This window comes from Macaca nemestrina, chromosome 9 (genome assembly GCF_043159975.1).
Source record: "Macaca nemestrina isolate mMacNem1 chromosome 9, mMacNem.hap1, whole genome shotgun sequence".
In the NCBI taxonomy this organism is placed as follows: domain Eukaryota; kingdom Metazoa; phylum Chordata; class Mammalia; order Primates; family Cercopithecidae; genus Macaca; species Macaca nemestrina.
The window spans coordinates 82299014-82311453 of record NC_092133.1 but is presented as its reverse complement, the minus strand read 5'-3'; the positions used below and the strand labels follow the sequence as shown (position 1 = coordinate 82311453).

Genomic DNA, 12440 nt, shown 5'->3' with positions numbered 1-12440 from the left:
CCTCCCTATCCCTGCAGTGTCCAGTGGCCTTTTCCAGAGTCCATGCCTCTCCTGGCTGCCTGGAGACCCAGTGGCCATTGCCTTTCTCATGCCTGTTCTGGATCAGGTTAATGCGAGGCCTGACAAGGCCTCAGTCAGCAACCTTCCCCAGGGGCGGGTGGAGGTGCATGTGGTTGGTGGAAGCTGCATTGGTGATGGTGGGTAGGGCTGGCCAGTGTGTATAGTGAGCTTGCTGGGGAGGCCCTGGGACAAAGTCCAGAGCCCTGTGGGAGCCAAGGGATTCCAGGGGAGGGGCACTCACTCTGTGGCCCAGTGGGGGAAACCCCAGATCTGTTCATTGTCTAACCTCTTGGGGAATTCTCTGTGAGCAGCAGCAGCAGTCAGGTTTTTTTGGGGGTGGGGGTTGGGGTAGGGTGGAATTACAAATTCGGTTTCTTGAAGGGAGTAAAGGACTTTGTGGGAGAAGTGAGCTTCCGTGGCCCCATTCCTGGAGAGTGGCAGGAGGGCTGCAGCACAGGCTTGGGCTCCCCACTGTTACTCTGCCTCTAGCCCCACCCCAAGTGCAGCTGGACAGAAGCTTCAGGGAAAGGAGGCTGAGAGCTGACCTTGTCAGCCAACTGGGAGCAGGTGGTGGTAGCCAGGGGCTGTGGTCCCTCGGGAACACTGGCTTCAGCTGGCATCACTGATTTCAGGCGTGAGGAGCCACCGCTGGCGGGGAGCTTAAACTCTCTCTGATGGATTGTAAACCCTCAGTCCCATTAGGGGCTGCTGGAATAGAAGCCAGAAATGCAGCAGTGGGAGGTGCAGAGGAGCTCTGAGGGCTTGTGTCCTCCCATATGGCATGTTCTCATGTACTCATGGATGCCAAGACAGGTGCTACCTGCCCATGGCATCTCCTATTCCCTGAAGAAATGAAATAGTCCTATGGGTTGAGATGGTTTTAGGTAGAGGGAGCTCAGGGAAGGGACTGAAGGAGAATTTTACCCCAGGCTGAGAGGACTGGCCATGCTGGCATGAGGCATAAGGTCCCTGGGGCCCCATGGGTGTCCCTACCAGACTCATAGACTCATGCAAGCCCTCATGGTACACATGGTAGATGTGCAGAAAGGTATGCTCTGTAGACATGGCCAGTCTCTGCCATTTTAAAGACTTGCAGTGGCCTTAGAAGATGCTGGAAGGAGCAGAAGCTTGTAAATGACAGGTCTCAGGATCCCACCTTCATGCCCATCATGCAGCTGTGCTCGGATCTGGGTCACAACCAAGGCCATGGGCCGTGAGGATCACTGGTGTTCTAAGGAAGGGACAGGGCTGCAGAAGCTCCCTGTGGACATGTGGCCTCGTCCTGGGGCTGGCTAGCACTCAGCCCTGTGTGGACAGTTCCACAGGTAAGCTGTGGCAGGGCAATTTTTAAAGGCAAAGGTGTTGCTCTTTCACTTAACGTTTTCATAATCTATACCAGATACAGTGCATCCGATGACCTTGATCTATCGGTTTGTTATTGCTGGGAAACAGATGATCCCAAAACTTAGTGGCTTAGAACAGCAGTCATTTATTATTTTTTATGAGTCTATAGGTCAACTGGGCGGTTCTGCTCTGGGCTTGCTCGTGCATCTGAGTTCGGCTGGCTTGCAGCTGGGCATGGCTGCCTGGGTGCCTGCCTCACTCTCCTCTGTGTGTCCACATTCCTCCAGCAGCTGTCCTGGGGATATTCTCATGGTGGTGGCATGGTCCAAGAGTGGAAATGGAAATGCACAAATGCTTTTTTCAAACCTATGTGTGCGTCAAGTTTACTACTGTCCCATAGTCAAAGTGGGTCACTTGGCCGAGGCCGGAGCTGGAGCTGGAGGAGTCCTCACAGTGAGAGAACAAAAAGCCTGGGATTAGGAGCCTTTGCCAGGGGCCTGAAGGCAGCCAGTCTCCCATATTTAGGAATATTGTTTACACCACACTGGTTAAAGGTGGTTTCTCCAGGCAGTACCAGGCAATAGGACTTTCTGTGATGATCAATCTCATATGATCTATATCTGTGCTGTCCAACATGGTAGCCACCAGCCAGATGTGGCTGTTGAGTACTTAAAATGTGGCTAGTGCACCTGAGGAGCTGAGCATCTAATTGTGTTTCTCTTCAATTAATTGAAGTTTTAATGGCCATATATGGCTAAAGATTGTGTTATGTACAGCCCAGATCCAGGGGGAAACCCTCATTGGCACCCATGGAAGGCTTTTATGTGCCCAGCACAGCTGCCCATTGCTGGTTTTGGTGTGGGTGGCCGCTGGGTGCTGAGATGTCCTCCAGCTTATGATGGACAGATTTGCATTGTGCTGTGCTCCAGAGAGGGCAGGACTGGGGCTGACACCAGCGCTTGTGTTTCTGGTTGGGGCTCCTGAGCCATCTCTGCACGCTTGCCCTGCTACTCCCTCTGATTGGTTAAGAAGAGGTCTTTATCTTCTTCACCTTTTCTTTCAAGAAGCTTGGGAGCTACAGATCTGCATAGCCCTGAACAGGCTGATGGAGACTAAATTGCCTCTCTGGGAACCCCAAGGGTGTTGAGAGCCTGGGGCTTGTGTGTTGGGGGCCTGGAGCGCCGGTGCAGGTGTAAGGCACCGTATTGTCCTCAGTTGGCTACCTTTCCTCACTTTGGGGGAGCCCTGTGCTGGCCACTTCATCCCAGCCCTGGGGCTGGCTCTCCTTCCTGTCTGACACAGTGGGAACAGCGACACCGAGACCCCTGTGCTTTGTGAAGCCAGTGGGTTAGGTCACATGGCTGTGCTCCAGGGACCAGGCTGCTGATGGACAAGGGGCCAGCTGAGGTCATGGTTGGATGGTCACACATTTGCCATCTCTAGAGGGCCCCAGGGTTCTCATTTGTATGGTACTTTGCCCTCCCCATGCACCACCAGGAGGTGGGCTCCCTGTACTCCCAGGTGCAGGCTCCTGAGACACAAGCAGGTGGCCTGCACAGGAAGTGTGGTTTCTCAGAGTCCCAGGAAAATGGTAGTTGGCGATTTTCATCCCCATTTTACAGAGAGCCCTCAGGCTCAAAGGGGATGGTGATTTGCCTGAGGGCTTCAGGGACTGCACTGAGTCCTAGGTGTCGGGGTTCCTGGCAGGTGCTGAGGCCCTAGTCCAGGGCTTTCCCCCTGCAGTGGGAAGGGGGTCCCTGTGCACAGCTCCCAGCACCCTCATCACGATGGCCATAGTGCTCTGCTCTCCTCCTTCGCACTGCTTGGTTCTCCATGATGGCTCCTGTCACACAGTCCAGCTGGGACTACACTTAGTGGTGAGCCTGCCCTCTTGGCACAACAGGGAGCCCGGGACTTCTGCAGCAGCTTGCATGGCACTTGGCATGAGTGTAGACCAGGAAGTTTGCAAAATGAGTACAGAGAGAGTTTTGGAGAGGGACTGGTCAGGAGCAAAACCTGGTTGAACTAACACTGTTTATTTGCATTTCGATCTTGGTGACTGCATGGGCCAGGCTGTGCGTGTGGGCATCCCAGGGCATGGCGACAGTGAAGCTTGTGGATCTGGGCAGACCTAGAGTGTCCTTTGGAGGGTGCGACTCAGGCATGGGTCTTGCTTATGGGAGGTGAAATGCAAGGATGGGCCAGATGCAAGAAACATCCCAGGCTGTGAAAAAATGGCCTGTGGATTGAGACTCTGGGCTGCACATGACCCACCTTTGGCAAGCAAAGGCATTCACTGGCTCATGAAACTGGAAAGTTCGGGAGAAACAGGCTTCAGCCTCACATGGACCCAGGGGCTGAAATGACATCGTCAGGACCATGTCTTACTCTCAGACCTGCCTGCCTCTGTTCTGGGCATGTCTCTTTTTGGGAAAGTCAAATGGCTTCTACAAGGCTGCTGCCAAGAGATGATTTTGGCACTGGTTGAAAAAACTTTAGCACCCTCAGGCCTCGCAAGGATAGATTTGTAGCATTGTGCAGTGCAACTGTATTGGCTTCCAGGTTCCTTCTTGTTGAATCTTCCATCCCTGGGTGGTTTGTGCCTACAGGCCTCTCTCCCAGTGATCACCAACGTGCCAGGATGGGCTCTCTCTGTACCTCCTTGAACCCCCTGCTCATCCCTGATCCAGTCAGGATGTGGGCTTCTGACTGGACTTGAAGTGAGAGTCACTCCAGCTGGAAACAGGCAGGAGGAATGTTTCATCAAGGAAAATCAGGTCCCTGAAGCCAGATGGGGTCCCACACCTCAGGACTGGGGTGCTGTGGTGCAGGCTGTGCATTTGCAGGATTGGTGCAGGGACTGAGGGCTTGAACTGCCCATCTGCTGAGGCCAGGCCCACTCCAGTCAGTGGCCTCAACTGGCCATGGTTGGTCAAGGAGCCTCATGTGGAGAGCAGAGGGAGTTGGAGGGGACTGGGGATGTCAGGCCCAGGGACCTCCAGCAAATGTGGCCTGAAGGCCAGAATTGCTGTGATTGGGCCCATATAGGGAGAGACAGAGAGCTTGTCGTGAATCAAGGGCACGTTCTGGCCATAGGACCTGTTGGATGGCATCCAACCTGTTGGGGGAGACAGTCAGCCAGGGCTGGACATTGGTGAGCACGGCTGGGTCTACGCCGGTGTCCTCCAACCTCTGTTGAGGGGAATCCCTGAGGCAGACTTGGACCCTTGTTTTTCGCGGTGGCCTGCAGGGGTGGAACGTGTTGGAGTTAGACACCCTCCCCGGTGCATTCCCCCTTAAAGATGATTTTTCTCCTCCTCCTCTTCTCCCACTGCTCAGATATCCGTGGGCTTCAAAGCTTTCTGGACCAGGCCTCGCGGCTGGGCCTTGACGTCTCTTTACAAAAGGTGGACAAGAACATTAGCCACGTATTCACCAGCCTCTTCACCACGATGAAGACAGAGGAGCTGAATCGCTACCGGGACACGCTTCGCCGCGCCATCCTGCTGCTCAGCCCTCAGGGAGCCCACTCCTTCATCAACGAGGTAGGTCGTGGGGGCCTGAGGCCTCAGGGGCCTGGTGCCCAGGGCTCTGCAGAAGATGGCTCAGGTGAGCTGTAGGGCACAGTCGTCTTATGCACAGCCTAAATGGACATGGAGACACGTGGGTGCTCGGCCCACAGCACACAGCCTGTGAGGGGGGATTCTCTGAGCACTACTTGGCTCCTGATTGTTCCCTGACAGGTCACTCAAGGCCTGCCCAGCCTCTGAGAAGCTGTGGGGAGGCTGATGGGAAGCCTGTTTGCAAGTCACTGCCAGAGATTTCTGATGCAAGACTCAGGCTTTTTTTTTTTTTTTTTTTTTTTTTTTTTTTTTTTTTTTTTTAAATTTTCCTCTCTTTGTTGACAGGTGTAAGCCTCTAGGGATAAAATAAATTTCCAGCTTTCTGCAGAGGTGGGTAGGTCTGCCTTGGGATTTCTTAGCACCTGGAAGAGGTGTCTTTGCCTATCGTTGAAGGATACATTAGACGTTCTTGTTTTTTTTGGCACTTGGGCTAATAATCATTTATTTCTTTTATAAACATCTCTGTTCGAGGTTGGAGCCTTCTAATGGAGACAGGGTCCATCAGTTTAAGAATCCATTAGTTAGTAAAGAATCCATTCATTTGTAAAGAATTCATTAATTTGAGAACAAACTAGAAATAACCTATGAGTTGGCTGATTGGCGCCGGCCCAGGTAGTCTAATGGCAGAGAGGTGATGGGCTGGAGTTGGCAGGTCTCCCTCTGGCCTGGGTTGGTTTTGAGGGGTGAGCTGGGGATGTGGTGTGCCTGGGAGCAGAGGCGGATTGAACAGGTCACAGGGTGGCCAAGAGCTCCCTGCAGATTCTCCAGACAACCCCAGTCACCTTGCTGGTCCTCTCTGATTGAAAGTAAACTGAAGTGAAGCATGGCATTATACTAATTCCATTTGATGTTCTTTGCTTGCTTATTCTGCTTTTCCCTCTAATTAATTATTACTCAGAATGCTACCTCATGCATCAGGAGCCAGCCCAAAACCCACTGCTGGGGAACTTAAAATTTGGAAAGCTTAATATGGTACAATTGGCCAGCAGCCCTGATGCTCTCTGCTAAGCAGGCCCCGAATCACGCCGGTGGTCCGTCAGGCTGTGATGTCCTGTCGGCTCCCGGCATTTTCACCAGAACATGTTGCCCTGTGTGAAGTGATTCAGTCCAGTAATGGGCAGCCTGGGATTAGCAGCACTAACATGTCCATTCTTTCTCAGAATATACCCAGCTGTGCGTTTGCAAAAGTCTGCTCAGGGGATGGCTCTTCTGGCAGTATTTCCCCAGCTGGAGTCTGTACTGGTGATGGTGTCGGCTAATCTCATTGCTGTTCCCCTTGCTTCTTGCTTCTCGTCAATTCCTTGCCCCTTCCCCTTGCTTCCTTTCCTCCTTGCTCTGCTGTGAAGCTTGGGGGTGGAAAGACTATTGGCTTTGGAGTTGAATGGATTTGGGGGCAAGTCCCAGCTCCCTGAATTATTATTTGTGTGACCTTGGGCCATTTGCATCACCATCTTAGCCTCTGTTTCTTCATCTGTTAAAAGGGATGAAGGAGACAGCTATGATAAAGCATTTAGCGTATAGCTTTTAAAGAAGCATCTGTTTTATTTTCACTGCACATATTCATGCATTTTCCTTCTAGAAGATTTTAGCCCCTTCCCGTTTCTAGCCCTGTGAGGATTTAACACATAACTAAGACTGGCCTAAGGGTGTTATTTCCAAGTGGTTAATTATGCAAGCGCCTGCAGTGGTGGATTCGCTGGGCTTGCTTTGTCCTGCTCGCATTGCTGGGTGTGATGGGACTGGGGATGCCTCTGGGGTGGCCACTCTTTTTTTGGTCAGGCCATTATTTTATTTTTAAATTTCAACTTTTATTTTAGATACAGGGGGTACATGTGCAGATTTTTTACATGGGAATCTTGTGTGATGCTGAGGTTTGGAGTATGGATCCTGTCACCCAGGTGGTGAAAATAGTATCCAGTAGGTCGTTTCTAAATCCCCACCCTCTAGGATGCTACAGTTTCTTTTGCTCCACTCTTAACTTCAGTCAAGTCTTTGGGAGTGTTGGCAGGAGACTGGGGGGAAGGATGGCATTTGGACTTTGGGCCAACAGCTCCCACCGTAGTCTTCAGTCTCCACCGATGATAAGAGTCTTGATCCCTGTTCCCATGTGCCTGCTATTGGGAGCGAAGAAGCTGAGGTTCCTCACATGCCCACGATGGCTCTGGTCCTTTGTGCGTTCTCTAATCCTCACACTTTGCAGACAGAGGAAACGGAAAAGCTAAAGTTGTTAAATGACTTGCTTAAGGTCACACAAATAGCCACTTAGGCGTTGAACAGGATTCAAGTCCGGATTTTACTCCCTCCAGAGCCCCTCTCTTCCATCTGTGATGATTCCAGGAACACAGCGTACAGCACTGCACTTGCTGGAGTGGGGAAATAGGGCATTCTGGCTTCGTGGGGAAAGATATGGTTCCAGTGTCTCTGGCCAGGGTTTGGCAGAGGTTCTCAGGGTACTTATATGCAAAGCATTTTAACGTATCTCCTAAGTGTGGTGGGGAAGAAATGTGGATTCTGGAGTAAACATGAGCTGTCTGACTGGCTAGCCCAGCAGGTCCCCTAGGAACACCTGGGAGTGCTGTCCCTGCACGAAGCCTTCCTCACCACCTGGAGGCATTGCATGGGTTTCTTGAGCAGATGACCCAACCTCCTCTTTGTTGTGACAAGGACAAATGATGTTCACAAGGATGACACACTGCCAGAACATGTCCTGAATTTTATGAAGCCCAAAGCACAGTTAAGGAGGAGTAAATGTCCCGTAGCGCCCCCCACACATCGACTGCATGTCAATGTTATGCCGCATCTGGGATGGTACGGATGAGCTACAGTTGGCGTGGGCTATGTGGCTTTCCTAGTTGTAAGTTCTCCTCTTCCCTGCTCAAAAAGCCTAGTCACATGGGAGAGGGAGGGAGTAAGGAAGACAGAGCTGCTGGAATCTTTTACATTTTGCAAAATAGCATTCATTCACTGCAGGTGGCTGTTGGCCTGGGGGCACATGGCACCACCAGCCTCTCTGTGATTCCACTTCATGAGGGGCTGTGCTGGCGGGGCCTACAGGTTCTGCGAGCCTGGCCTTGGCAGTGAGTGGGTGAGTGGAGGAGTTGTGGCAGGCCAAGGTGCTGGGGCCCACCTGGAGACACTGTGGGCTTGTGTGTCAGGCCCCACCTAGAGACCCCTCACATCCCTCGCTCAGTCTTTATTCCACATTCATCCTCTGAGGCCTCCTCATCACCATATTAGTAGCCACCACAACACTGCATCATCTTAAAGACGTGTGGAGAGGCTCCCCTTGGGGAGGATGGGCCTGAGGGTGATAGAACTCAGGTCTCCAGGTCCCAGGCCTGGGGCCACCATGGGGCTGCTCTGGGGGCTGCCGAGGGTATAGGCTGTGGAAGGTCCCTTCCTCCAGGGGGGCCTGTTCTGTCCTGGGCTTGACCTTGGGACCCTCCATGTGAGTGTGGGTGGCTCTTTCCAGTCATACCCTAATTGGGGAGTGGATTGGACTCATTGGATCCTCAGCTGGACCTTGGTTCTCTGGGCCACAGGTTGCTCAGTGGGACTTCAGTGCACAGTGACAACTACCTGTGATGTTCTCCTCATGCAAGCCTGTCAGCTTCCTCACCAGCTGGGGATCACGGCCCATGGAATGGCTGAAGTGACCAAGGCAGCAGCTGCTGAGAGGGGTCGTGCTCTGGGAATCCTGCCGGTGGCTGCTGGAGCTTTCTGTCTTCTGCTCATGGCTCTTCCTGTCACTTCTCTAGCATTTACTGAGCCCCAGCCTGTGCCAAGTTCTATGTGGGCATGTAGGCTGTTGTCCCTGCTCTCACAGGGCTCCCAGCTTGGTGGGGAGGACTGAGGTGTGAACAGACCCCTTTACCTGTAATGGCAGAGGTGTGGCCAGGTCTTGTAAGAGCACGGAAGACAGAGAGATGTCCTCTGGCCACGGACAGATGGGGTCATCAGAGGGTCAATGGAAGCTTCCTGGACTAGGTGATTCTGGGTCTGGGTCTGTAGGAATGAACTTGCACTAACTCTGGACAAGGAAGGGCTGGAGAGAGGGGTCAGGAGATCCCTAGTGTATTCAGGAACTTGTATGTCATGCAGTTGCAGTCATGGGTGTGCAGGGGAGGGAGTGGCTGGAGTTGAGGCTGGGATGTCAGCAGGGAGGGCTACCTAGCTTGGGGCAGGAAATCCAGACTTCAGGACTGGTGTGTTCTTGGGGTTCTTTCCAGGGTGTTAGAAGTTAACACCCTACAGTTTACATGTCTTATTGTTCTTGTTCTTCTCTAGGTCAGGCTTGATGGGGAGAACTCCAGTCCACAGTCATTTGGCCCTGGGCTTCATCTCAGCTTCCTGGAGGGATTCTGTTCATTTATTCATCTGTCATCCATCTCTCTCCGTTCATCCATTCATCTGTCCATCTACTCATCCATCCATCCAATCATCTACTTACCAAGCAAGTACCAATTGGGAGTCTCCTATGGATGAGGAACCCTATCAAATGCTGGGGGGCATGGAATTCAGGGGCAGTGCCTCCTCCTCTCCAAGATTGGTTATGATATGGAAAGTCATGGCCACATACCATGCCACTGCTGGGCATTCCAGTGGCTGGCAGAGCAGCTATGCCCCAGGGCTGTGATCACTGAGGCCTCTTTCAGTGTCCGTGGGCATTTTGAGGACTCCAGAGCTTTGTCCTTTCACCTCTTATTTATTGGTTCTATGCCACTGTCTCTACTGTACATAGGCCTCCCTCTTTCCTTTTGTTTCCTCTGTGTTTCCTCCTCTCCCTTCTAGTCTTTTGTTTCACTGGAAAGAGTGGAAAAATTAAATGATTTTAGACCATTTGTGATCTTTATAGAGAACAGTTGCTGCTTCTTCCTTCCACTTCCCAAGGAGACGGGGCAGCCTGCCCAACCCTGATGCCCAGGCACTGTCCATTTCTGTATGTCCTGCAGATGTTGAACAATCTGTCCCTCTAACTAGAACATGCTGCCTGTAGACCAGGGACTGTGTGATGTTCACCATTTTATTTCCTGAGAGCAGTATAGGACCTTGTCTACAGTAGTGTTCAGGGAATAAATGAATGGGCATTTTATGTTTCTTACTTCCAACAGAAATGGGGTAAGCTGTTTTTGTGTGTGTGTATACTTTGGTTGCCTGTTTGGCTGGTCAACAACTCCTAGGCCAGCACATCAGCAAGGGCTTTGGTCTGAAAACTTTGGCTAGTGGGAAGGCTTATGTTTGACTAAGAGTGTTGCCTTAGGCCTGGGTGGGTCAGCAAATGAGGCTAGGGCTGCTCCTGCAGGTGGGACATTCCTGGGCCCAGCTGTGGCACATGGCAGTGGAGCATGGGGTGCAGAGAGATGAGCATGTGTGGGGGTGGGGGGTGGTGGTAAGCAGCAGTGGAGGAAGGCGTGGGAGACCAGGCATTTGTGCACACACACACACGCATACATGGACACAGCCTGATGCAATGATACAACCAGCAGCCACATACACTGGTACAACCAGACCTTCAGACTGGCATAGCCCAACAGGCACTGACACACGCACATTACCTGTGCAGATCCACACATCAACATGCGCACATATCCACCAGGAGGAGAGCATTGCTGGTGGCAGAGCAGTCTGGGAGAGGTATTCTGTCTTTGGAAAAGAAATGGCAGCTACCCAGTGACAGTTGTAGCAGATGGCATTGACCTCTGCAGTTAGATACCAGTGATCTCTTTCTGTAGAGAGAAAAAGGGGAGAAAGAACAGCAGAGAGAGAATAGCTGGTTGGTCGGACGGCTTTCTATTGCTCTGGTACAAAATGTTACTTTTCATCCAGGCTGGATGGAATTAGGTGAAGGGGCCACTCCCAACACCTCTCCCAGATTGGCTTCCCAGGCATGGTGTGTGCCTGGAGGTCAGTTTAATCCTTCATAGAAACCCAGCCTGGGTTTAGTCCTGTCTTCAAATCAATTGCTTCTCAGAGTTTGCTGCAGTGACTGAAGCTCCCGCAATTTGAATATAAAGACTGCTTTTTAATACATTTACAGCAAAGGTAAATTAAGTAATCTCAATGTTCTGTTGTCCCACATGATATATGCAAATATTTCTCACTCTAACACGGTAAATCTTTAGCAGATGACTTTATCACTCAGAGCTAGGATAATTCTGTGCCATTTAAGTATAATTTACCAGAATATTTTAAATTACTAATTAATTATAGGAGATTAATTTTTGAATGTGGCCCTGCATTTGCATTTAATTATATCCCACTGTTTACGGATTCTAAAGCCTTAGCACTTTAGCAAAAGTGCTTCCAGTCTGAGAAATTTCTATTTTCTCTTAGGAATTCTTAGAAATAAGATCACAAGAAAGAAATTTTTCTAGATTTTATTCTGATGGCTTGGAACTCAGCGGCTGCAAGAGGGAGCCAGAAGGCGGGGCCTGGCTGAGTTCAGGAAGAGAAGAGAGAGCTGTCCTGTTAGGGTCTGTGTTTAAGGATCTACATGGCTCTGTCCCTTTCCTCCTCTGTCCCTACCCTCCTGCTCATCTTTCCGAAGTCTCTGAGTGCTGGGGAAGCTGCTATGAGCTCTGTCCAGGTACCAACCAGCACTGGTCTTGCAGGCCTCTGGCATCCCAGCCCACTGTCCCCTCTCTATGATAGCACCATCACATCCCTCAGAGCCTGCTGCCTCCTGAACACACCTCCATTGCCACCTCATCCCAGAGCTAGCCCTGTACCCAGTGCTTGTGCTGTGACCATCTATTGCATCTCCCTCCTTGTGTGACCTGGGAATGCTAAGGGCAGGAACTGGGGCCTGTTAATATTTTTTAATCACCTTTTCAGGGGCCATGCGTTATGGTTGGTAAATGGATGGAGGGTGGGATCCCAGGAGCACCGACTTCTGCCCCCACACAAACACCATCTGGAACTTCGATTGCCCACTGGGCAAATGAAACACGTTCTTAACACTCTAGCCAAGCAAGGGTGCCTGAGTAAAACATTGTAAGAATTTAATGTTTGATTTTTGATATTTCAAAGGAGCATCTAAATAATCATCAGGGAAAAAGGCCTAAGTGCTGCTGGACTTTCTGGTGTTTATTTTCTGGTTGGGTGTTGTTTCTATTTTGAGTTCCATCTCAAATCATGCCATCCCATTCTTGGTGCTCAGGGGTGCTGAAAGCTTTACAGAGACTGTCTGGAAGGCCTGTCTGGGGTCAAAGAGGGCTGTGAACCTGAAGCATGGGCCTGAAGACACCTGGTGGCCTTTCCTTCCTTTGTGGGTCATTAAATAGCAGAGCAGAGTGTCAGCTCCTCCCTGCAGAGTCTCTGTGGCTTATTAGCAGGTAGCCCCTTGAGGCAGCAGACATGAGAAATAGGCATTTACAAAGGGAAACAGCCTGCAGCAGCCAAAATGGCTCAATT

The 12440-nt window shown here is 51.2% G+C and overlaps 1 protein-coding gene across 2 annotated transcripts in view; it reads left to right on the top strand.

Annotated features, from left to right (window-relative positions):
- LOC105495984 (glutamate ionotropic receptor delta type subunit 1) overlaps nucleotides 1–12440 on the top strand; it is a 796883-nt gene that overhangs the window by 221576 nt on the left and 562867 nt on the right. For both annotated transcript variants that reach the window (XM_011766002.3, XM_011766003.3), the window contains exon 4: nucleotides 4744–4949. In XM_011766002.3, coding sequence (XP_011764304.1) covers nucleotides 4744–4949 — 206 coding nt within the window. The remainder of the gene's footprint in view (nucleotides 1–4743; nucleotides 4950–12440) is intronic.